Genomic DNA, 24,796 nt, shown 5'->3' with positions numbered 1-24,796 from the left:
TTTTTCCACTGGTTGAGATCACAAAGTCACAGAATGGATCAGGTTGGAAGGAACTGCAGTGGGTCATTTTTATTGACCTTCCTGCTTAAGCAGGGTCATGCCAGAGCACATGCCACAGGATTGTGTCCAGAAGGTGCTTGAATATTTCCAGTGAGGGAGAGACTCCACACCCTCTCTGAGCAATCTGTTCCAGTGCATGGTCATCTGCACGGTAAAGAAATTCTTCCTCATGTCCAGGCGGAACTTCCAGTTTCCGCCCATTGCCTCTTGCTCTACTGCTTGGCACCACTAGGAAGAGCCTGGTCCATCTTGGCAATTTCCCTTCAAGTACTGATAAACATTGATGAGGTCTCCTCTCAGTTCTATTTCCTTGAGGCTGAACAGCCCCAGCTCTCCCTGTCTTTCCTCACAAGAGAGATGCTCCAGCCCCCTAATAAAATTTTTTGCCCTTTGCTGGACCCACTCCAGGAGCTCCATGTCTCTGTTGTCCTGAGGAGCCCAGAACTGGACACAGCACTCCAGGTGAGGCCTCACCAGGGCTGAGTACAGGGGCAGGATCACCTCCCTCCACCTGCTGGCAATGCTCTTCCCAATGCCCCCCAGGATACCATTGGCCTTCTTGGCCACCAGGACACTCTGGCTCATGGAAGCTTCTTGTCCACCAGGACCCCCAGGTCCTTCTCCACAGAGCTGCTCCCCAGCAGGGCAGCCCCAGCCTGTGCTGGTGCCTGGGGCTGTTCCTCCCCAGGTGCAGGACCCTGCACTTGCCCTTGCTGAATTTCAGATGGTTCTTTGTCCATCTTTCCAACCTGCTGATGTCCTTCTGAAGGGCTGCACAGCACTCCAGGGTATCAGCCACTCTGCCCAGCTTTGTGTCCTTTGCTGAGGAGGCATCTGCCCCTTCATCCAAGTAATGGGTGAATAAATTGAACAGTACAGCATTGAACACCACTAGGGGTGACACTAGAGGGACACCACTAGGGACAGGCCTCCAACTAGACCCTGTGACACTGATTGTAACCCTCTGAATCTGTTGTTCAGCCAGTCCTTGATCCACCTCACTGTCCACTCATCCAGCCCGCATTCCTGAGTTTGTCTATGAGGATGTTGAAATCCCTACTGACATCAAGTAGTCAATATCCACTCCCCTCCCCTTACCCATGCAGGTAGTTATTTCCTTGTAGAAGGCAATCAGGTTGGTCAAGATTTACTTCTAGTGAAGCTGTGTTGGTATTCCTGATCACCTTCTTGTCATCCACATAGGGAGAGATGGCCTCCAGGATGAGGCAAACCACCACTTTTCCAGGGATTGAGGTTAAGACTGTTTCACCTGGATGTGTCACTGAGAATGATTTTACAGGCAGGAAAAAAGACGCTGAAGTGCTCTCAGACATGTTGGCTATTCTTCATAGTTACACAACTTTGTTGGTCTTACAGACTAATCTAGTAAACAATAGCAAAGCTTGGGCATGTAGGGAAATTAATTTTCAAGTGAGAATTTCTCCTGTATGAGAAATACTGTACTACTCTTACAGTAGTAGTATTGATGGTATTGACGGTAGTTTTAAGTACTATATTGTAGGTAATTATTCATAATGAAGAAACTATAGAAGTACAATTAAGAATTTCCACTAGAACCTAACAAAGTGCCTGAGAGCACCCTTTCTATAGAATAATAATTTTTTAAATTAAAAAACTATCTCTCTAAGCACAGAAATTACAGAAATGTCCCTGAATGTCAGACGTGAGATCAGGGTGAAAACAGAAGCAGCTTCTGGGACGAACTGCGGCCCCCTGCAGCACACAGCCTCAGCCCGGACTCCGCCGCACACCCGAACCGGGGCCGATCCGTCAGGGAACGGCGCCTGCGCCTCGCCGAGGGCCGCTGCGCGCGCAGGGGCCGGGCCGGGCCGGGGCCGGAAGCGGCGGGGCCGCGGGGTTAAAGAGCCGAGCAGCGCCGCCGCCGCTCCGGGCATCCCCGCCGCCGCTCCCGCCGCATATCCCGCCGCACAGCGCGCCGGCCATGGATGCGCGGGCCCGCGCCAAGCGCTACGAGAAGCTCGACTTCCTTGGGGAGGGGCAGGTGAGCGACCGCGGCGGGGGCCGCCCTCGGCCCTGGGGCTGCGGCAGCCCAGCTGGGCCCGGCCTGTGTCGCTGCTCGCCCGCGGCGGGAGGGAGACGCGGGGGGCGCGGGGCGATGCCCACCCCGGGCCCGAGGAGGGCTCGGCGGCCTCTCCCTTGCGCAGTCTGTCAGGCCTTTGCTCACGGCAGCATCTCTCTCTGTCCCCAGTTCGCCACCGTTTTTAAAGCTAAGGACAAGACGAATAACCGAATCGTTGCTATTAAGAAGGTAAGTGTCAGAATGTCTTCTCAGCGTGTCACAAAGTGTCTGGTTACTCTTGACCTACCTAACGACTTTTAGTTTTTTAACCAACTTGATGGGAAATGGCATGATACGCATTTTTATTTATAGAGAAGTTTGTTTAAATGATCTGGTTAACCTGTCTGTAATGCCCACCCACCCCAGAAGAGGGAGTGTCTTTGCTGTGTTTCTGAGTTTCTGAAGGGTTGCATGGTCTGTGAATTGAATTTCTAGTTATTTGTTAGGTTTATTCAACAAACAAACAAGCCAACACACACACATTACTAAACTGCAAACTTTACTGTACCTTGATAGTTGGGGGTTTTTTTGTTTTATTTTAAATCGTTTCTGTGGCAGTGTCCAATTTCCTTCATTCCAGAATGTTGTCCTTTATAAAGTTCCTTAAAATTTATAGAATCATAGAACTTGCTGAGTTGGAAGGGACCCATCAACATCATCAAGTCCAGCTCTCATCGCTGTGCGGGACAATGCAAGAATCACACCATGTGCCTGAGGCAGTTGTCCAAACACCACTTGGTGCCATGGCTGCTTCCCTGGGAGGCCTGTTCCAGTGCCCAGCCCCTCTGGATGGGGAATCTTATCCTAATATCCATCCTAAACTCCCCTGAATCAGCTTTGCGCTGTTACCTCAAGTCTTGTAATTTTTAGACAAATGTTTCCTGAATAATTGAATTAGCAGAGCCTTGTTTCTTGCAGCTTTGTCCGTTGAGGTTGGCCATCATCACATGTTGATTCCCTTTCTAATAATAAGTGTGAAGCAGCCTCTCTATATTCTTTCCATGTCACCTGACCCTGCTTCCATTGAGCATATGCCTTCCTTCTTTACCTTATATTCAAGAGGACATCCCTGTTCAGCAAAGTTGTCCTTCTGCCTCATCTGCTTGACTCGTGACATTTGGGAATTACGTGCTCCAGTGCCCTTAGGAGGTGATGCTTAAAAAGTAGCCAGCACTGATGGACCCAGCACCTGCAAAAATTTTTTTCCAGGGGACTTTACTTACCAATTCCCTGAGTAGCCTGAAGTCTGCTCTCCTCACGTCCAGGGTTGAAGTTTTGCTGGCACTTTCCTACTGTTAACAGAGATTTTAAACTCAATGGCTTCATGATTGCTGTGGCCAGGATGACCTCAGTTTCCACTTTGCTCATGAGATTCTCTCTGTTGGCAAGCAGCAGATCCAAGAAGGCATCTTTTTGAGTTGGCTCCCGTAGGACCTTTTCCACAAAGTTGTCCAGGTTTTCAGGAATCTTCTGTCCCAGGCTGTACCTGTTGTGTGATGCTTCCAGTTGCTTTCTGGCAAGTTGAAGTCCCCCATAAGAGCAAGGGCAGTTGATTTGGAAGCATCCCTTAGTTCCTCAAAGCATAATCCATCAACTTCATCATCCTGGCTGGGAGGTGTGTAGCAAACTCCCACAATGACATCCGCATTATTTGTCCCTTGCTTCCTACCCAGAGGCTCTCAACTGCACCATTGCCAGCTGTAAGCTTGGTACATTCCAGCCCTTCCATTACATATGATGCCACCCCCCTGCCTCTTTTGTCCTGTGTGCATCTCCTGAAGAGCCTGCAGCTGCCCAACAGGGCACTCCAGTCTCAGGACTGATCCCACCAGGTTTCATTTAAGTCAATGATATCAAATCTGTGGGACTGAATGAAAGCTTTGAGCTCCTCTTGTTTGCTCCTCATGTATTGATAGAGAAACATTTCAGGTGTTGTACTTTGTAGCCAACACCTCATGAAGCAGATCGAGATAGCCCATTAGTGTTCATTTCCTCAAGTTTTGACACACTATCCCACTGATTATCACTGGTGAGCCAGGTATTTTCCTTTTCTCCCTTCCAAGCCAGTGTAAAGCTCTGCCAATGAGCCCTGCTAGCTTCTGTGCCAGAGCGTTTTCCACTCTGAGAAAGGTGCAACCCATCAAGTGTCAGTAGAACAGGTGTTCAAAAGTTCAACTGTCAAAGAACCCAAAGTTTTTCTTGTGACACCAACCTCAGAGCCACATGGCAACCTGATGGATCTTCCTATTCCTATCAGTATTATTTCTTGATACCAGAAGGATCACTATCTGTGCTCCATATCCTTTTATTAATTGTCCTGGGGCCCTCAAGTCTCTTTTGAGTACCCTCAGTCCTTTATTTTTTACTGTGTTGCTGCCAACTTCAACAAACAATAATGAATAGTAGTCAGAGGGCCTTACTAGACTTCAGAGTTTTCCAGTTATGTCCCTTATCCAGTATGATTGTTTTTTGATTAAATATGACAAAAATGATCTTGGCTCTCCAACATGCTTGTTTTCATACCAATGATGAAAATGCTTACATTGCCATAAAGTGTTTCACTTGTTACTATCTGAAGGAATTGCAGGAAGTTTTTAGATTAAAAATGGGTCTTCAGCTGTTCTTTGTAAGGGATGAAAAATGCATGTTACAGTGGTTTCTTTATTTGAAGACTCAACAGGTTGAATTGTGTCAATAGTAAGCAATCTTGTTTAATGCACTAATTCCTTTAGCATTTCAATATTTGTCTTATATGGTTGCTGCTGGTAGAGGCTGTGGTGGAGAGTATTCTTTGTTTTATCAGAATATTTTCTTTTATAATCTGGAAATATCAATGGTAGGATTCTGGACTTAAAATTTCAAGTCATTAGATGATTGAGACAAAAGGACCTAGAGTCTGCCTGAGTTTACAGCCTATGCTAATTTTACTAGAATCACTCTAAGATAACTGTCAATTACTTAGCTCTCATTTCTCCCTAAGGAGAAGCTCATTTAGTGATGCAATAAATCTTTGTGGCTACAAAGTAGTTTATACTTGCATTATGTCTGTTTTTAGTGCCCTCATTGCTATTTTTTGTAAAAACAAATGCTGTAGAGACAGTTATTTTTTAAAGGGGAAATAAACTCCAGTTAAAACTAACCCAGCTGTAAAGTGCTTCGTTACTCTAAAACTAATTCTGTCTTAGAGGAGCAACATTAAAAAAATGTATTCCCCACCATCTTAATCTTGCTTAACATGAAATATTTATTTTCAGATTAAACTGGGGCATAGATCAGAAGCTAAAGATGGTGAGTTTTAAAACCAATTCATACTGTAGAAGCTGTGCTTTGTTTGCTTTGTTTTTCTGAATTGATACATTAATTTCCCATACCATTGGCTGAGAAAATTGAGCTCAGTAAGGCTTAGTAGAGGTTTGCTTCACAAGCTGCAGGGACAACCAAAAACAGCCTAGACACCTGCATGCATGGTATATGTTTAAATATGAGTATATAACTTCTCAATTTTAATGGAATTCAAACATGAATATAGCATAGAATATTAGTAATAATAACAACAGCACTGAGTTTAAAATACCTTTTTGTATCAATACATCTCTGTTCCTTAAGTATTTAAGATGAGTGAGAGTTTTTGTGTGTTTTCGGATGTTTCCTTTGTTCTATTTTTGTGATATGTTCAGAGGCAAAAGTGGATAAAAACAAGATCAAAACTCTTGTCTCTGTGTCCTGTTTTTTTCATGTTCAGCCCTATGAAGCATGTGCTCTGACCAGCCCTGTGCCTGTAGGTGTGGCTATGGCAAATTGAAACTAAGTAATCTTGGTCTTATTGCCTGCGTGGTGCAGAATTTTATTTGTGTGCAGGCTGCTGTCCTTCAGGACTCTTTCATCAGGTTACCAGCTTTCCAGTGAAGAGTCTTCGCTATCAACTCTCCAGTTCTTTTCTTTTAAAGAGAAACTGATCACTCATCCCAGAGTCTCACAATTTGGCCAGCTACCTGAGAGTTGTGATCCACTTGGCCCTCAGTGGCCTAATGGCCCTTAGGGACAGTCATTACTTTTGGCCTCTACAGTGTCTAGCTGTAGATGAAAGATGTTATTCAAAATAATGATCATATCTGCTTTCCCTGTGTTATCTGATAACATGGCATGCTTTTTTGTTTTCATCTAAGACTGTGCCTACCCAAAGGCAGCCTTTGTTAATTTGATTCCAAAACATGTAATTAAAACAGGCAAAGCAGGAATGTAAAGTAATCCATGTAGCTTGACCCAAAACTTTGCTAGTCTTACCATTGAATCATATGACAGGTTTTAGAAGAGCACTGGTTTTCAGCTCATGTGCAGCTGCAACTTCCTGCATGATACACCACAGGAGTATTTGCTTGCCAGTTTTCATACAAGCCACACATTCTAGCATTTTTGAAGGAGGAATTGGTACCCTGCAGGAACCATGGTTTGATACAGTGCCATCAGTGTGACTGCTGAAGGGCACCATTTGCTCCCTGTTGGACCCTGATTTTAACTCAATCAAATCTGCTTATGAGAAGATTCAAGCAAGAGTAAGCAGGTTTTGGTCACTCTCTCTTTTATGCCTTATATATGCTACAGCATGAATGTAGAAAAACATTCTGTGTTTTTTACATTTTAATGCAATGTGCCTTGCATTATTAGATAATGATATGTCAAAAAGAAAAGAAGTTTATTAATGAGTGTTGACGGTATGCCTCCCTCTGGAAGTGAGACGTGTTGAGGGACTGATTGCAAAATGAAACTTTTCTTTAGAATTAAAGTCTTCCAATACCCTGAAAAAGGTGATTTTTTTTTCCTACAACTTTCCCTTTTTGCCAAAATGTAGATGTGTTGCTTCATAATCTAAGCCTGATTACTATGGTGTGAAATGGACTTGCCATGGAAGAAAGTGCATGCCCATTTTTATTTTGCAGCAATTTAGTTAGTTATGGCAATGTCCGTGTTACTTAGCAAATTGACTAGTGTTAAGAATGTAATTTGTAGTAGTAAATAGTCTGTGAGTAGCAGAACAACAGGTTTATTTGGAGCTTAATCCAGAGTTTTTATTTTGTTCTTTCATCTTCTTTTCTTCTTTCCATCAATGTAGGAATCAACAGGACTGCCCTCAGGGAGATAAAACTGTTACAGGAGCTAAGCCATCCAAATATTATTGGTGTAAGTAAAATAAATGCTAGTTCTAGAATCAGTCTACAAATACTTTCAGTAATTCAACAATTATTATGTCAATTATTATGTGCCTATTTCAGTAACAAAGGCAAAGGTGTTTTTTTTTTAAATCCTTTCAGTTTTTTGCCTGGGCCTACATAGATGCTAATGGTGGAACAATTGTGAAAATGTAGATTGCTTGGTTTTGCATCTCTGATAGAATTACTAATGAACACAGCGCTGAATTTACTTGATTGATTGCTTCATATGAAACTGGTGACAGTCAAAAAGCAGGCTTTTTAAAGCAATGGTAATGGGGAAGTCATGTGGCTTATTAGCATGTATAAAATAGCAGGCTTATTTCAGCACATAGATATGATGTTTAAAATCTCTTTTGGAAGGAGTAAGACTGGTATCTTTTTAGTTTCAGTTACATTTTGGTATACTTACACCTACAGATACCCAACTGGAGGTAAAGACACTATAAAGTTAGATCATAGTGATAATTAGAAAGTGTCAGTATGATTAAGTACATGAAATATGAATTTTCCATATACTTTTCAAAGTGGAAATATGGTTCTCCTCTGGATTGTGACCCTACTTTCAAAGTGGTGGCTTTAGCTATCAAGGATAGAGAATATGCCGGGGGTGACAACTAAAATGGCAGAGGGATGGAGCATATTCTTTATGAAAAAATGAGGAATTCATCACTTTGGAGAGGGAAAAGCTGGTAATGGGGAGGTCTGCAAAACCAAGGTGATAGGTGGTGTCCATGCAGGAATTATATTTCCAAACACCATCATCCTAGAAATAAGAGATGTATTTAAAACCTATTGGCAGCAGGAGTGGAGATGGTACCACTTCATTCAGTGTGTAATGAATTCATAGGATGTGTTGCCATGGGCCGTGTAGAAGCAAACTGCATCAACAGTTCAGAGAAGAGTTAGACAAATTTATGATCAGGAGTTCCAGAAGCAGGTTCTAAAAACAAGAGATGGTGTTGTGCCCCTCTTAGTAGTCCCTACAAAACTTTTGTGGGTTTTAGGAGTGTAAGGGGAACAGTCACTGCTATTCTGAACTATTCAAACAAATACCGTGCAATTTGCCAATTTGTGTGGTTACCACACTCAGACTGAGGAATGAGCTGCACCAGTTGCACACATACCTTCCTCATCTTGAAGGAAGAACACCAGGCTAAATGATCTCTTGCTTTTGCTCAGTATCATGCTTGTGTTATCTCAAATTAGAAATTGATCGTATCATTACACAGCTTCATCCTAAGAAAGGGCTGTTTGGATGTCCTGAAAAGAGTTTTAGTTACCTTGGAAAGCTAGCTACAAAAATGAATACACATGTAAAAATGTCTGAAGTTTCTAAGCCTAACACTTAAAATTTCTAAATACTGTATGCTTACAGGAAGGAGATACACAAAGCTGAATCCATGGGCAAACTTAGTCTTGTCTCAATAAAGGGTAGTTAGAACAGGAAAGTTTGGAAGACAAGGTTTGCATTACATTATCTGTTGTAGTTAACATGATAAAGTTAATTCTTGCTCTTTTTTCCTATCTCGAGGAAAGAAGGGCAATCATGTGAAATGTTATTGCCATATTTAATGGGATTTTTTTTTCTAGTTTGGAAACTGAGTTAAGAAGCTAAACTGAGTAAGAATTTTTGTGTTACAAAGTCAAAGAACTTAAGCAAATTCTCAATAAGCTGAAAATCCACGTGCAGACTACAGTGGTGATGAATTTCAGAAAACTGGAAGAATCAGAGCCTGCTTAATCATAATGTATTTTGTTTTGCAGCTTATTGATGCTTTTGGACACAAGTCGAATATTAGTCTGGTGTTTGATTTTATGGAAACAGATTTAGAGGTAAGATTTTTAAAGACTTTTTATTTCAGTATCTTAAGATGGTTTATGAAAGTGCTGCTTTAACAGGCTTATATTTGCCCATATTTGAAAGGTGACTTTTATTATGTCAGTTGATTAAGATCACGTCTTAAAAGTAGCTTCAGTAATTTCAGTTTTTATGAGTTCTCATTTGATTAATTCCTTCTAAATACTTGTCTGCATGATCTTAAAGGAAGAAATTGTGTTTACTATGTTAATTTTCTGGAACTCCAGTCAGACCTCTGGATCATGGCTTCTGGAATGCAGTTGATAAGCATAGCACCAAACATGTTCACATAAGTGTGACACCAAAATATAGTAAGAGACAAGTTGGTAGTAAAATCACATGCACTTTAAACATGTTTTCAAATGAAACAATGCTAGGTAATTGCAAATTGGTGCCTTCTAGAGATAGGCTTGCTGAAATTTAGATGAATGCAAGTCTTGAAAAGGTTAGATCAGATTTTTGCTAATAGAGTTTAGTAATGAGTAGACTTTTAGAGGATTCATTCTGTTTACATAGTAGTTATGCAAAGTTTAGAGATGAAGAAGATTGGTGTACAAAGAAAAATTAAATACTCTTGAACTGCGTGATGTACATGTGTGCAGTCTTTAAATTGTACTGTGGTATCACTCAGGCTGCCACTGAGACTGCTGCCTGTTGTGATTAAGCATATGCTGCATACATGAAATTTGTGCAGTCTTAGCTCTTCTGTAACTCAGCTTATGGCCGGCTATTACTGAGCAGGACGGTAGTATTAACAAACAAGCTTTGGGGTCTTGGCATAGAATTTTAATGTTAAAAAGCAAAGAATGTAGAAAACTGAAGTAGATTTTTTTTTTTTTTTAATACAGTCAAGTGGCCATACCCTCTGGTCTTTTTGGAAATAGAAGAGGAAGAGGAAACCACTGTATTTACAAAGATTAGTTACTTAGATTTCAAAGAGAAAGAAGGAATAAGTGGAAACATAATTTCTAGTTTACTGTCACTTTTATCATTTGTATGTGTACATCTTTGTCCTGAAGTTTGGGTATGGAACTCAGTTCCATATATAACATGGAACTGAGATTAAATGCTAAACTTCTGTTTCCCACACATTTTTTCATTGTTGGGTTTTGCAAAGTTCACATAAGCTGTTTGGACTCCCCATTTCAATTCTGATCTCCAGAATTGACCTATTTTTCTGGAAAAAGGCTGAAATGGTAGAGAATATATGACTGCCAATCTGAAGCCTGTCTTAAAGGTGGAAATAACTTTTGAGCTGAAAGAATGGAGATAAGGTCTTGTGTGCTGAGCTTTACCATGATTTCAACACTTTGCAGGTTATTATAAAGGATACAAGTATTGTGTTGACGCAGTCTCACATCAAGGCATATATGCTGATGACACTTCAAGGATTGGAATATTTGCATCAGCATTGGATTCTACACAGGGTAAGCATGTACTAAATTGACAGCCCTCATCCTGCAACAAAAATCACATTGGGTGAATTTAGAGTCTAAAGCCTAATGAAGGTAGTTTTGGAACTTAGACAGTCTCATTCCATAAGCATTCATATTTGCTGTTTTGGAGACATAATAGCAGTACCAGAAATGTTAAGATTTACTGATGTGGTTATGACTTTGATACCTATATAAAAGGTTCACCAGTTAGATGTGACTTTAATTATCTCTGTGAACTGGGTCTGCCTGGGATGGATTGGACTTTTTTTCACAGCAGCTGAACTCTTGAGGCTTTCTCCTTTCTATCAGGCAGTGTCAAGGCTTTCTCTTTTTCTCACTCTGCCCTTGCCGTGATAAGTAGGCTTGGGGCAAGAAGTAAGGAGGAGACACAGCTGGGGCAGCTGACCCAAGCTGTCTGCATGGCATATAATGCCTTGGTCAGTGGTAAAAACTGGGGTAGAGGAAAAAGGAGGAATTTTGGTTTCCAAGCTGGCTGCTGTTTGGAGACTATGTATCACTCTCCTTTTGGGGGGTGGTGAAGGATTTCCATGACCTTGCTTGTTTGCTTTGATTTTTAGTTCTTTCCTATTAAACTGCCTTTATACTGCTCCTAGAGTTTTCCTGCTTTTGATCTCTCCTCTGTACTGCCGAGGGTGGTGGATGGGATGAGAATAAACAGAGCAAATGGCTGTGTGGATACTTTTGGGTTGGGTACTGTTGGATTTACCTCTCTTGGCCTGAGGTCGGCCCACAATATACTGTATTGAACGATGTGATTTCTGTGATTTCTGCCATTATTTGAAGCATTGGCCAAGTCTTTTTATTATTCATTTGGCAGCTGTGCAGATAACAAAACTGCTGTACTTGCAGAAAATGTAAAACCTATCAGGAGGCTTTTTTAAACTCTGCAAGTTAAATGTGTTAATATTAAATGGGCCTGTCTCACTATGGTTTTCATATATGATGAAATACTGGGGGGTTTAAATTTTTTTGCTCACAAGGTAGGTTTTAGGATAGAATCATCTTTCATTTTACAACACTGTTATGACATGTCTGCCAGGAGATTCATTATATGTCTGTTTTTATCAATACTGGCAAATCTCATTATTTGTTTTCTATACTGACAGGATCTTAAACCAAATAACTTGTTGCTAGATGAAAATGGTGTTTTAAAATTGGCTGACTTTGGCTTGGCAAAATCTTTTGGAAGCCCAAACAGAGTTTATACACACCAGGTAGTCACAAGGTAAGACACTCTATTTTGTTTTTACACAGAGATTGTTTAGTTGCTTTATAGGTGTTTCTTGAAATATGTCAAATCAACATATTCAGAGTGGCATCTGCTCATGTGATGTGGCAAGAGCTGCATAAAAATACCACAAGGAAGCATTGTTTAACAAAGTCTCCATAAGAGCTGCTTGAGTATGCATCTGTGGGGGTGGTTCTTGTTATCTGTCAAAATTATACTCTTTTGAAATGTCTGGAAATAGTACATATCTGCTTAGAAGCCTGGATTTTGGAGCAAGACAGCTGCTACTTTCTGCTAATCACAAGAACCTAGAACCATTTTTGGAGCTATTCACATTACCTATTTTGAGACAAACACTTGAACCAATTTAAATATTTATAAATGGTTTTTCTGGCATGCTTATTTAAGGTATGCTATAAAAAGTGGGGCTGCAAAATACACAGCATTTTGCTATCTGACTGCTGGCGTGCTAAAGCTATTCAGGCAAAGCTGGTTTAACACCTTTATTCAAAAGACAGAAATTCTACAATGTCAAATGCAGTGTCATTTCATTGAACTTGATTGTTCTTAGGCAGTGTGACTAGTTTTTTCAAAACAACAAGGCTCATTTTACATAAAAGTAGTCTCTGTACTTAGGTCTGTTGATACGGAAATTCTTGGGAGATGGGAGGAATTCTGTCTTGCTGTGATTCATTCAACATAAAATTTTAAGAAAATTTCAGTTCACCTGCATGTTAAGAATTTTCTTCCTTGTGTGTCTGCTCTTCAATACTTGTAATCACGTCAGTTGAAACTGCAATTAATCTCTGGTTGTACATGACCCTAGGGTGCGGTCTGCACAAATTTATTCATTTTTTTTTAAACAAAACAGTTTGTAGAATACAGCTCTTCAATGTCTGAAAAGTATATAGGTAGAAGTTAAATCCTTTTTTTAGCTTTTGCATTGCTACAGTATGTAGCATTTGACATGAGCAAAGCCAGGTTATTCTTCCAAAATGTGTTTTCTTTTCAGGTGGTACCGAGCCCCAGAACTATTGTTTGGGGCTAGAATGTATGGTGTTGGTGTTGATATGTGGGCTGTTGGTTGTATTTTAGCTGAATTGCTCCTCAGAGTAAGTATTCAAATGTAAGCATTTTGTATTTGTCCTTCTGTTCACTATGGCTCTCTATGGGTTTTTTCTTCCCTGCTAAAATCAGGTGAACACAGGCCAGAAAAGATTTTCCAAAATCTTATTAACTGTAATGAAAGTGGCTTTTGGGATTGACTGAGGCTTCATAAACATCACAAGCACTGGAAGTCTTTAAACATCTGGGTTAAAAAGTTGCAACAAACTGTCCCAGTCTTGCCTTGGGAGAGGTCAAGTAGGTAACTCTTGCAGTCCACAAACACCTATTTCAATTCACTACTGTTCTAGGAATGTAACATCACATGCATATAGGTGTTTGGGCTGTCCCCTCTACACTGTTCCTCAGTTATAATCACCAGTACTTTAATTGTGGTTTTATTGAAAATGAATGGAGGAATAATGTTCTTCTAAAATGCAGTTAGTTTACAATACTGGAATGAAGCTGTGAAGGTTAACATCAGGATAATCCTATGGCAGTCCTCAGTGTGGTACACAAATGTAATGGTCCTTGAGTATTTTCCACTGAAGTGGAATGTTTTTATTTTACAGCTCTTTGGAGAAGACATTAAAGTGTGAGGGGAGCAGTGGAGGGCTGGGGTACACAGCTGAAGGCATGAAGTAGCCTGCAGTACAATTTATCTTCCATGACTAAGTGACTTCTGCTTGGTTTCTGCACCTTTGAATGCTTTTGTGGCCATATCATAAACAGACTTGTGTGTGAAAACACTTTGAAAGAAACCTTTTGCTTTGATTGGTCACACCCAATAGGTGTGCTGGTTGAATTTGACTGGCAGGTCAAATATGGAAATGTACAGTGGCTCTTTAAGCAGCACTGGTGATGGATACATAAATATGCATTAGACCTGCTAAATCTGAATGCATTTAAGCAAAGTTAGTAAGCCAATAATTTTTGAATTCAGTTGATTCTTTGTTTTGTCACAAAACACAAAATGTATTATGGTTCAGTTTTTATCACTGTGATATTTTGAAATGTATGTGTCCTTTTTCAGAACAATGCAACTTCTGAGAGCTTTTTATGAAAGCAGTTTATATTCAAGGGGCTTTAATGATGCCACAATATAGTATGCCGTCTACTAGGGATATCCATTATGGTTTTTCTGTCCTAATTATTAAACACTGCCCCTAATTCTTCATACATTTGCTTTGGTCACCAAATTTCTTTTTCCTTACATTGTGTGCCTGATATGTGAGCTAGAAGTTGGACTGGGCAGATAGCCCCTTTTCATTTTTTTGCTTTATTTAAATGACATGTGACACTGATCAGAGACAGTTTTCCATCCTAGTGGGTCTCTACTCTCCCTCATGTTTTCATTTAATTTCATAAGGCAAACTTGTGATTCACTTTAAATATATATAAAAGCTACCTTCTGAGAACAAGTGGTGAAAAGATCACCATGACCAACTGACTTTAGGCTGACAACTGAGATATAAGATCTTTTCTGTGTTTAGTAAATTTTACATTCATATGGTTGTGATTAAACATAGTCTTATGTTTAAGCTGTCTGCTGTCAAGTCAAGGATACCAAGCCTAGGTTCAGGAAACTTTCAGAATCTATTTGAGCATAAATAGAATGCCTCAAATATCGAGTGTACCTCTTTGTGGGGAGGTGGTATACAGGGGGCTTTTGCCTTGCAATTATGCAGTATCACTCAAAGCTTCTTTCTAAAATTGAAGTTCAGAAGCTAATTCAATCAAATGCCATGTACTTTTTCCAGGTTCCTTTTTTGCCTGGAGACTCTGATCTTGACCAGCTGACAAGGATATTTGAAACACTGGGCACTCCAACGGAAGAACAATGGCCTGTGAGTCATTTTGTTTAACAGACCGATACTGGTTTTACTTGATACTCTCTATTTTAGCTCTTGAAATTAAATGATTATACCAGAATACTTGAGTAGATTTTTCAGAAGGTAGCTGCTTCATCTCATGAAGCAGCTGAGATTTGTTGTTTCTCTCAGACCAAACCTCTGGTTAACAGTAACAGTATCAACACTTCTTGATTCCCTTTCTATATGCACAGTTTCAGATGGCTACTAGTGTGAGATTATTGTTGCTGCTTAACGTTTTTGAGGTGCTTGTTTAATTAGCATGCTTTAACCTTGAAGGCTTTAATCACTTTCAGAAGTAGGAACCATTTGCAGGGACCTAAGTTGGCCTTGGTAAATTATAGTACAAAACACAGACCAACAGCTTTAAGGATAAACAATTTGCCTCAATAATGATCCTGAAACAAATACAATCAGTACAATTTTCTCTGAGATGACAGCAAGTAAAGTAACACCAGGCCAAACTTACTGTCACATCACACAATGACCTACCTAACCATGATTATTAAACAGAGTGACAGGAAGCAGGACATAATGTCTCATGAGCTACTTGTACCAGTTACCAGGGAGTAGTACCAGTTCTGGACACAGGGAGTCCAGAATTCCCTGATCAGGATGTTGTCTTTTGTTATTGAGTTGTGGAAGCGCTCACTGGACTTGTTCACCTCTGCCTTCTCTCCCTGCAGCTTTTCTTTATTGTAAGTGGTGCTGGAATGCTTTGGTATGTGATCATGAAATTGAGCTGTAGCCAAATGGAGAACTGCCGTGTGAGGCACTGCTAGGCCCCCACAATTCTGATATTTCTCGAGGGTTCTAAATGGAATGCATGAAGGTTTTTGCAATGACATTTCTGTTTCCTGTGGAGAGGAAAATTTAAGATACTAGTGGGGAAAAGAGGGAATAGGAGATTGGTTAACACAACAAAGATGACATAATTCCCAAGTTCATTTCCAAATGTTTAATAATTGCAGCCTTTACTATCAAGATTATAACTGTTTGAACACATATTTGACTTTGTTTTAATATTTTACTTTACTTGGACAAACTTGAAGTGTGACAGCTAAGGCTTTAAATACTTAAGACACTATAAAATCATTATGTTTGTGTAATTGTCTGTTACAATTGTCTGTGTAATTTTTATGCTAGAATGTGAACACAATGGGGTTGATTTCATACCTAGAGGACAAAAAAGTATGCAGTTAATTTTTTGTCTAACTGCTTGGTGCATATTTTCCTTCCCTCCTCCCATTGTCCATATAAAGTTTCAATTGTGCTTTTAAAATCAAAATGCACATGATGTTCAGATAATGTTTATTAATGTAGATAAGGTGAAGACTGACTCTTTTGTAAATATTTTCCCTCTTGCCATGTCAGTTCACTAAAGGAGGTTTTATTTCATTTGTCTGACCCAGTCTAAAATTCTTTCCTACTTTCTTTAGCAGTTTTTCCTTTTGGACTGGTCACAACTAAGGCAAGGGAAGGACAGATCATGTGGGATAGCTGTTTCACACAGTAACAGTTACTTAAAAAAAAGATTTTATTACCTTCTATACCTCTAGTTATTTTATTTCAGTGACCAAGTATTAGCAATGTGTTTTGAAAGATAAGTTGCTTCTGGTGAAAAAGCCATATGCAGTTCACTTTCTGTGAAAAGCTGAACTCTTTCTAGGGGAAAAACATATATTCCATTTTTGGTCTTTGTAGGGGATGACAAGTCTTCCAGATTATGTCACATTTAAGCCATTCCCTGGAATGCCACTTCAACATATCTTCAGTGCAGCTGGTGATGATCTGCTCAGTCTTCTTCAAGGCTTATTCACGTTTAATCCTTCCACTAGAGTAACAGCTACTCAGGTATAGTACACTTGGGTTATCTCCTAATGTTCATTAAACCACTGTTAATATCAGGTAAATGTTTTTTTTAAGCCAGTTAGCCATGTTTGAAATGAAGCATGACATGAATTACAAGAAACATAATCCCAGTGTTTTATAGAAAGAACTGTGAAAGGCATGGATAGTACTAAATGGTCATCTCCATTCCCAGTGTGGAGTCAAGGTAGAGAACTAAAATGTGTATGAGCCTTCCAACAGTCATATTTGACATGCTGAATTCAGTCACCTAAAACTTAAAGGTTAAGTCTTAACATAGCATATCTTATTCCCTGGGTTTGGAAGATTTTTCTCCTCACTTCATCCTGTCTCTTCTGCAATGTATTTTAAACTTTTATGGTACTTCTTAAACATAAAATTCTGTGGTGATTAAACTATCATTCTTATCTAATTATCCTTTTCTGTGTAACTTTAAATTTTACTACTTCATGATAGGGAGAAATGGAAGACTTGGAAGAAAAATCTTGCAGAATGTTCTAGTTTGCAATACTAATTTCTGTGATGAGGCGCATACACCAGTTGGCAGTTAAAAGTGTATTTCTATCACTTTACACTGATAGGGAAGCATGCAAGAAACCACTTTCCCCTTTGAGCCAGGACTCCCTCACTGCTGCTTAGATTTGAATCCATGAGATCAGCGCATTTGTTATGTATCTTTTTACTAGAAGACTTTTCCAGAGCACATTCAGGCTGTTTTGTCCACCATTTTAAGAACATTCACTGTAAGTTTCCAGATAATTAGTTCTGCTATGCTTGAGACATCTCTGTGATAGTTCAAAAGTATGTAGTCATTTTTCAGGTCATATTATAAGATAGTGACTTGAATATGTTACTTTTCTAGTCTAAACTTTATAGCTGACATTGAATATCGTGTAACTGGCACAAGAAATGATTACCTAAGAGACAGCTACTTTTTTTTAATCACACTTCATGGTTCCAAAAATTTAAAGTAAGGTATGTAATTCTGCTACATGAAACCAATCTTGCTAACTAGTGTTTGTCTTCTGCTCTAATACAAGTGATTTCTTTCTCACAATTTACAGGGTAGAAACAGCACAGTTAGAGAAATATGGGGGAAAGACCCATCTTAAAAACTAACAAAACAGTGTCTAGATCGTGAATCTGATGAAGACTTCAAAAACGTTCCCTTAATTTTTCATTATTCCTACTTTGTTTTATATTGTCATCTTATCTGATCTGTCTATTCAGAATGTAAGCTCTTCAGAGCTAGAAGCCACTTATACAAGACTTCTTACAAAATAATCTAGTTTTGTCAGGATGTCTGAATACTGGTTAAAAATAGGAGTGTACAATTATCTCTTGCTTTACAGATCCATGTGGGGTGGATAGTAATTGCGAACAAAACCTTTATTTGCCCTGAGGCCACTCTGTAGTATAAAAGTGTTCAAGTAGTTTTTAAGGCCCAATTAAAAGTGCTTGGTTTCACTATAACCTCTTTATAAATTACACTTCATACTAATTACTTGTTTCTTTTTCTTCGATTATCATTAAGGCATTGAAACAGAAGTACTTCAGTAACCGACCAGGACCCACTCCAGGAAATCAGCTTCCAAGACCCAACTGTCCTGCTGAAGCTGCAAAGGAGCCACAAAATGCACTTTTAAATTTAAAAAGGAAAAGAACAGATGGAATAGATCAAGGTAACTTTGTAATATGTCACCAATTTTAAATAGGAGCTACATGTTCAGAGAGAATGGGATGCTTCCAGTGTTTTAGAAAAAAAACTCTCTAAATGAACTAATTCCCTGAGCACTGGCTGAAGCCCTTTAATATATGGTTTGAGGTCAGAATTACTTAGCCCTGTGTTCTAACAGAATTAGCACAAAAAAGGCTCTTCAATGATGCTTAGGAATCTATTAGAAGAAATAACCCTATTCCATTAATTCTGAAATGGAGAGTGGTACTCCCCAGTAAATTATAGGCTATTATGATGAACCTTTTTTTTTCCTGAGACCTCTTACTCAGGTGGAAGTAATTTAACTTCACACCACTTAAGAAAAGAGAGAGAGAGTCTGAAACATAGCATGATATTCTGTGAAATGACAGGCTGGAGAGGGTAGATCAGATTCAGAGGAGAGATTTTTGCTCACTCTGTCTTAAGGTAAGGAGGTTAGCTTTTAAGACCACTCTGGGTAAGGAACATTAAGCCCACCTCCAGTCTTCTCCGGACAGTAGGATGTATTTCATACCTTTGTGGCAACACAAGTGCTCAGGACTCAAGACTGTATCTGACACTAAATTACTCAGGCCTTCTTTTAGGGAGGCAAATACTATTTTTAAACTTGAGTTGGTCTTCTTAGCATCTGGAATATGCTAGATAGCAGCTGTCAGGTTATCATCAGCTTTTTGTTATTGCCAGTATGAGACTCAGTTTTAATATGAGTGATTTTTTTTTTTGAATGGAGCTACTTTGATAAAAGTGTATTTCCTCTTGAGTTCAGAGAGAAATCTCCCTTATTAGGGTTCAGCTTGCTTTTTAGGCACTTTGAATTGTTGTTTCTATGTCTTCATCAAATTAGAAGTAAAATACATTAGGTTCACTACTTTGAGTTTTCAATCTCACAAAAAAAAGTTATCAGCTGACTACTTGCACATTGTTTGCAAAACCATGGGTGTTCTGGCATGTGGGGACTTGTCAAGTTACAATAGCATAGACAATTAATTCAAGCATTTTAGGTCATTTTCCAAAGATCATGTGAGGGTTTGTGATAAGTGTTTGGGGGTATACACCCTAAAATACACCTGTTAACTAAAGGACAGGAAAAAGAGAGAAATGCTTGCTTGATTTCTGTGACTTAATGATTTGAATTTGTGCATTTGACAATGAGCAGAGTTTCCAGAGCTCTATCAAGCTAGAACAATTGTTGCTTTAACATGTTTCCATGATTCTGTGTAAATGCTAGGAGTTTTGAGATTGGCTAGAAATGAGACGGTAAAGAAGTTAGCATTACTTATTGAGACCTTTGAGTATTGGTATAAAAAGCATTATAATTTCTACCAACTGGAAATGGAGACATGATGTATTTTCTAATGTGGATTTTCATTCATGTTACTGCCTTAGATGGGCTGACAGATGCAGAAGGTTTCAAAAGTAGTTCCTCTAGTGCCAACAAATCTTAAAGGAGACAGCCAATGATAGAGCTAGCAAATCTGCTGCCCTGGATTCCATTTGCTCTTCCTACATAGCATTACCATCTAAATTTAAAATCTGAATAGTAATTTGGAAGAATAATCCTCCAGTCTTGGTTTAAATAAAACTTTGAAGGACAACATTGCTGTCGGGGGTGGAAATGTGCAAATGTAATTTCCAAGAAAAATAAGTTGCATTCCATGAAATTCTTAGAATGGCCTTGCATCCTCCAGAGCACATTTCTTTCTCCTAGCCCTGTTGAGTTAGTACTCCAGAACATGGCAGAATAAACTGAGTGCTTGCTGATCGGTATCCTCTTTGAAATTACTGGCACTAGGAGCTGACTGTTGGGATAAAGATTCATGCCATTGCCATATGTGCTGCTTTTCCACAAGAACAAACCCCTGTAGCCTGTGGGGTGTGTTCACCAAATCTAAATACTTCTCAGAAAACAGCCTCTATTCTCAGGAAAACTACCACTAGATGGATGACTGCCTGAGAAAAGTGTGAAACATACGTGCTTTGTATCTGCTGCTATCACTTACTTCTGATCAGTGAGGTTTTGGGAGACACTGATTCTATGATGACATAACTGCCCATCTCCTCTCTGTCACTTAACCAGAAGCAGCACTGCTTCCCCAGAACACCTATTTCTAGTCCTATTAATATGCATTCCTACAGAGCTGTAGCTACACAAAGCAGGGATTATAAAGGATGATGCACTGAAGTTTTTCTATGTAGATTAAGCATAAGGAATCTGATATCAAAACTATTGGTTTTGAAAAAAACCAAAAACACTCCATATATAAGATTAAGAATTTGTCCTAGATTTGACAGCACATAAGAAAAATCCTTTAGAGTATGTGTGTGGTAGGACAAGTTTAAGCCTTAGAACAGCTTGCTTTTCTTGGGTTTCAAAGTAGAATTAAGTGGTTAGCATTGCATATCAACAGTTAGATTTTTGTATGAACAAAGAGAAATATTTACATGTATCCTAAATGCAATTAAAACTTAATTACAGAATTTGACTTTTGGAATATACATACTGCTTCAAGTGAACTTTGATTCTGGCACTCTCTTATGGATTTGTTAGAAAATATCATGTACTGCCACTGTCATAAGCAGCATTCAACAGTTAAGAGTAGGAGGGGGCCTTGAGGAGGAGACTGGACCTCTATACTTTATTAACAATGTGATTTACACTTTTCAGGATTACCAAAAAAACTGATTTTTTGATTGCTGTGGATGATGAGTGAAAATGAGTGAAAATGCCCTGAGTCCCAGCCATTGATAAAACGCTGTAATCGTCGCTGGATGGTTATTTTTCAGTATTTTCATATATAAAATATGAACTTATTATTTCCTTATGGACAGAGAACTTTTATTAACCCTTCATTTTACAATAAAATCATTATTGAGAAAAAAAGATTATCTGGTTTGCTGTCTTGTCCTTCTAGAGTCGTGCTCTGAGGCAATAACTGTCAAAACTGCTTGCAGGCTACAGGTGTACACAGAGTAATTTTGCAGAACCTCTGTGCTGAATCACGTGCTGTTCTGCACACATATGTATCCTAAGGGGGAAAACTACAAATAACATTTTCTTCTCACATGCAGCTTAGGTGAACATATGACTGTCTTCTAGACCTATAATAAAAGTGTATCCCTGTAAGGAAAGGGTAGGATATGTTTTTGTTTCAGTTAGTAGGCTCAAGTATTAACAAACGAGTTTGCATATGCTCTCTCAGCAGTCACGCATTCAGACTTCTGCAAAGACACATCCACTGCGTTGAAAACAGTGTGAAGTGCAGATTTAATGTGAATTGTTTGGAGGGGTTTTTTTTTTCCTATTTCATTGTTGCAGGAGAAGTTATGTGAGGAAAATATACAAATACTGTTTCCTTCAAAGCATTGAAGATTGCAGTGAGAGACAGAGGAGGGAGATCCAGCTGGGGAAATTACACTACACTAGTTCTCATGTCAGCCTGTGTCTGTAGGACAATCTGTAGTGCAGACACTGGACTCAGCTTTGCCTGAATTCAAGAGGTAGCAAAGTTTCTGTTGGGTAACTAGACTTCTGCAGTGGAGAGAACCAAGCTTACACACGCTGGTGCTGCATCTTAACTGTGTGCCCGCCTGCTGTTGTACAGTGGATCTCAGGGATACCTGCTGAGCCATTGTCATCTTTCTGCCTTGGAACCACATTCAGCATTCTCTTTTCTAATTTTGTGGTGAGTATACTAGTGCAAGACTTTGAGGCTTGTAGAAGAACAGCAACCATCATCTTGCTCAGGTGTTCCTTCATTTTGCTGCTACTTGAGCTGCTAATGTAAAGTATTAGGCCTTGTAAGGAAGAAGAGTTGGTATTTTCCCTGTAGCCTACTGTGTTCTCTATTGGTTGTTGGCAGTTGAAAAGTAAACAGATTTCCTAGGATGGGTAATTGAGAGTGTAGAGAAAAGCTTATCCATTAACATTAATTGTATAAGTTTTTATTGCCTGTTTAATCAAACATCATCCTCTTCATTGCAGGCTAGAGGATTAAGATAACTACAGTCCTACTTCTCACTGGCACAGGTTCAAAAATATGTTAATCAGAATAGGGAAGAGGGATTTAGGAGTACTGTAAACTTCTTGCATTAACTTATCTAGCATATCTTTTAACTGATCTTAAAAGCTTGGACACCTTCAGCCCCTAGAACAGATAGTCACTGAAAAATGCAGTATCCCTTCTAACAGATAAGGTTTGCATGACAGTGACAATCTTAAGTATTCTGTCAGTTTTGCTTTGGGAAAGAAACAGCTTTTTCACAAGAAGGAAACGGTCTATCTGTCTAGACAATACCCTTCCCTGAAGGAAACCTTTTCCACTAGAACAAGTAGCAAATCTCTAAGCTCCTACTGGCAAGAATTGTAGAGTAGGTACCAAATTATATAGGCAGTCTGTACATATTAATGTACAGAGCATGGTTACTATACTCTGTAAGAGGGGGCTGGAAGTGTGAGGTGCTAAGGGCTGAGCAGCAGCCCTCAGCCAGAGCTGACTTAGGGCATGAATCCTGGGCATTATGTGACTAACAGTATTGTTTAGCTAAAAACAAATGACTGAGATGCTAGCTGTTTATTGCCAAACTGGCTGCTTTAGAAACTTTTGCATCTTGTACAACTATCTGCAAGAATTGTATCGTTTTAAGGAACTTTCCCACTGGCATTAATAGAGGCTTGTTTGTAGGGTGTTTTAGGGAAAATACTCCCAGCCAAGACCTGGCCCCAGGCCATGCCCTGCCCCCAACTGGGAGGGAAGTATGCCATCAGATACAGGTGCTTCTGCACTAAAAATATAATCAAGTCACTTTGACTTGCTGATTTGGACCTATAAAAGCTGGATCCTCTTTCAGGGTGAATTTAGAGACCTCATCTATGAGTGGATGCACCAATTGCCAGGATTCTCCCAATTTCCAGGAAAGGTTCTCCAGGTCATCACTGCAAAATGGGGCTCCCCAGCAATTTCTTATTCTGGATGATGGTAAAGTATTTAGGCAGTTGGTGATATGTCTTTCTAAATCACTGTCCTTTCTCTTGTGTAGTAATGATGAGGTGCATTACCTTGCTTATTTTTGCATGTTGCTAACACTGAGCATGTAGTAAGCTTATTAATACTTAATTAATACTCAAAGTAAAATAAGATCTTTCTTTCCACTGATGTCTGTGTTCTTTAAATTGCCCCCATCAATTGGCAAAACAAAGTAGAATGATATTTTGTGGCCAAGATTATTGTCTTGTATGTATGTATGCCACAGCAGATGATCACAAAGTGCTGGTTTTTATATAATACAAGTTCAGGAGCTGTTTCCCTCCAGATCCCACGCAGCAATTTGGACTGTGCTCTGTGTGTACAGTTGAGCCCTGTTCTATACCATGGGTGTGTGCAGTAAGTCTTGTTTCCAGTTGAGTTCAGCTGAATTGTTTCAGCTGAGTGGAGCTGAGTGAAGCTACCTGTGTCAGGGACTAAAACTGCCTTGCTCTTAGTGATGGTGTGCACAGATAAAATGTAAGTGCATCACAAAGTAATATAAGATGAGAGAAAGGATCAGCACATTTTTTCCTTAATCTCAGACTTTTGGATGGTTTGATTTAACTTTTGTGACAGGTCAGAACTCTAGAAGAAATATTTGGGACTTGTGGTAAATATAATATGCAGTCACACAATTAGTCATCTAAATACTGTTTAATTTGTGACTTGATTAGTTTGTAAGCTTTATATCATGGTAATCACGCTTCAGCATTGACAGTCTGTCTCTAATCACACCAACTGACTGAATATGCAGCTGCTGCAATCTATTTAGCTTCTGTTCAGAACCACAACAATCAAGCAGGGTTTGTCTGGAACATGCAATGTGTTTGCATGTGCAAAACTCTCTGTTGTACACCTGAGCAAACAGGAATGTAATGTAAATGCCTTGCAATGTGTCTTCTTCTTTTACCATCTTTTTATCATGAGTTACCGCTGTTTCTTCCTAAAAGGTTAATTCTCCTTTTTGCAAATGTGACAGCTTTTACCTCGAGACTTGATGGAATTTGAGTGTCTTCTATGCATTGTACTGATATTGTTTGTAATTGAGCAAGAATGTTGTAATTATAATTGAACTAGAATGTTGTTTTCTTCTTCTACTTTGTTGCCACAATAAATGTAGCAAAACGCATTGTATGAGCACACCATACAGAAAGGTGCTCCCTGTTTTAAACAAAACTGATTTCCTTTTCTTGTAGATGCCAGGATTGCTTGTGGTGGCATGGAGAACAAGGACTGCTAGCTATTACATCCTCCTCTGTTTCTATGGTTCTTGATAAATGACAATGCTGGTCCCAGA

General features: G+C 39.4%; 1 protein-coding gene across 1 annotated transcript; it reads left to right on the top strand.

Moving 5' to 3' along the window:
- The first annotated feature begins 705 nt into the window (after positions 1–705).
- Positions 706–21,358, top strand: CDK7 (cyclin dependent kinase 7). Its single transcript, XM_071425271.1, has 12 exons — positions 706–2,083; positions 2,291–2,350; positions 5,416–5,449; positions 7,272–7,339; positions 9,136–9,204; positions 10,546–10,656; positions 11,793–11,911; positions 12,927–13,026; positions 14,779–14,865; positions 16,594–16,743; positions 18,293–18,440; positions 21,141–21,358. The coding sequence occupies exons 1-12, from the start codon at positions 2,024–2,026 to the stop codon at positions 21,164–21,166; spliced, it is 1,032 nt and encodes a 343-aa protein (XP_071281372.1). The 5' UTR covers positions 706–2,023; the 3' UTR covers positions 21,167–21,358.
- Positions 21,359–24,796: the final 3,438 nt, after the last annotated feature.

The sequence above is a fragment of the Agelaius tricolor genome, unplaced genomic scaffold (genome assembly GCF_023055355.1).
Source record: "Agelaius tricolor isolate 1412-34295 unplaced genomic scaffold, bAgeTri1.0.p SCAF_4, whole genome shotgun sequence".
Taxonomy (NCBI): domain Eukaryota; kingdom Metazoa; phylum Chordata; class Aves; order Passeriformes; family Icteridae; genus Agelaius; species Agelaius tricolor.
Note: the sequence above shows the minus strand (reverse complement) of the source record. Positions and strands in the feature narration are given on the sequence as shown.

Coding starts and splice junctions, on each gene's coding strand:
- CDK7 (XM_071425271.1), top strand. CDS start 2,024: ATGGATGCGCGGGCCCGCGCCAAGCGCTACGAGAAGCTCGACTTCCTT. Junction 2,084..2,290: donor ACTTCCTTGGGGAGGGGCAG/GTGAGCGACCGC, acceptor CTCTGTCCCCAG/TTCGCCACCGTTTTTAAAGC. Junction 7,340..9,135: donor GCCATCCAAATATTATTGGT/GTAAGTAAAATA, acceptor TTTGTTTTGCAG/CTTATTGATGCTTTTGGACA.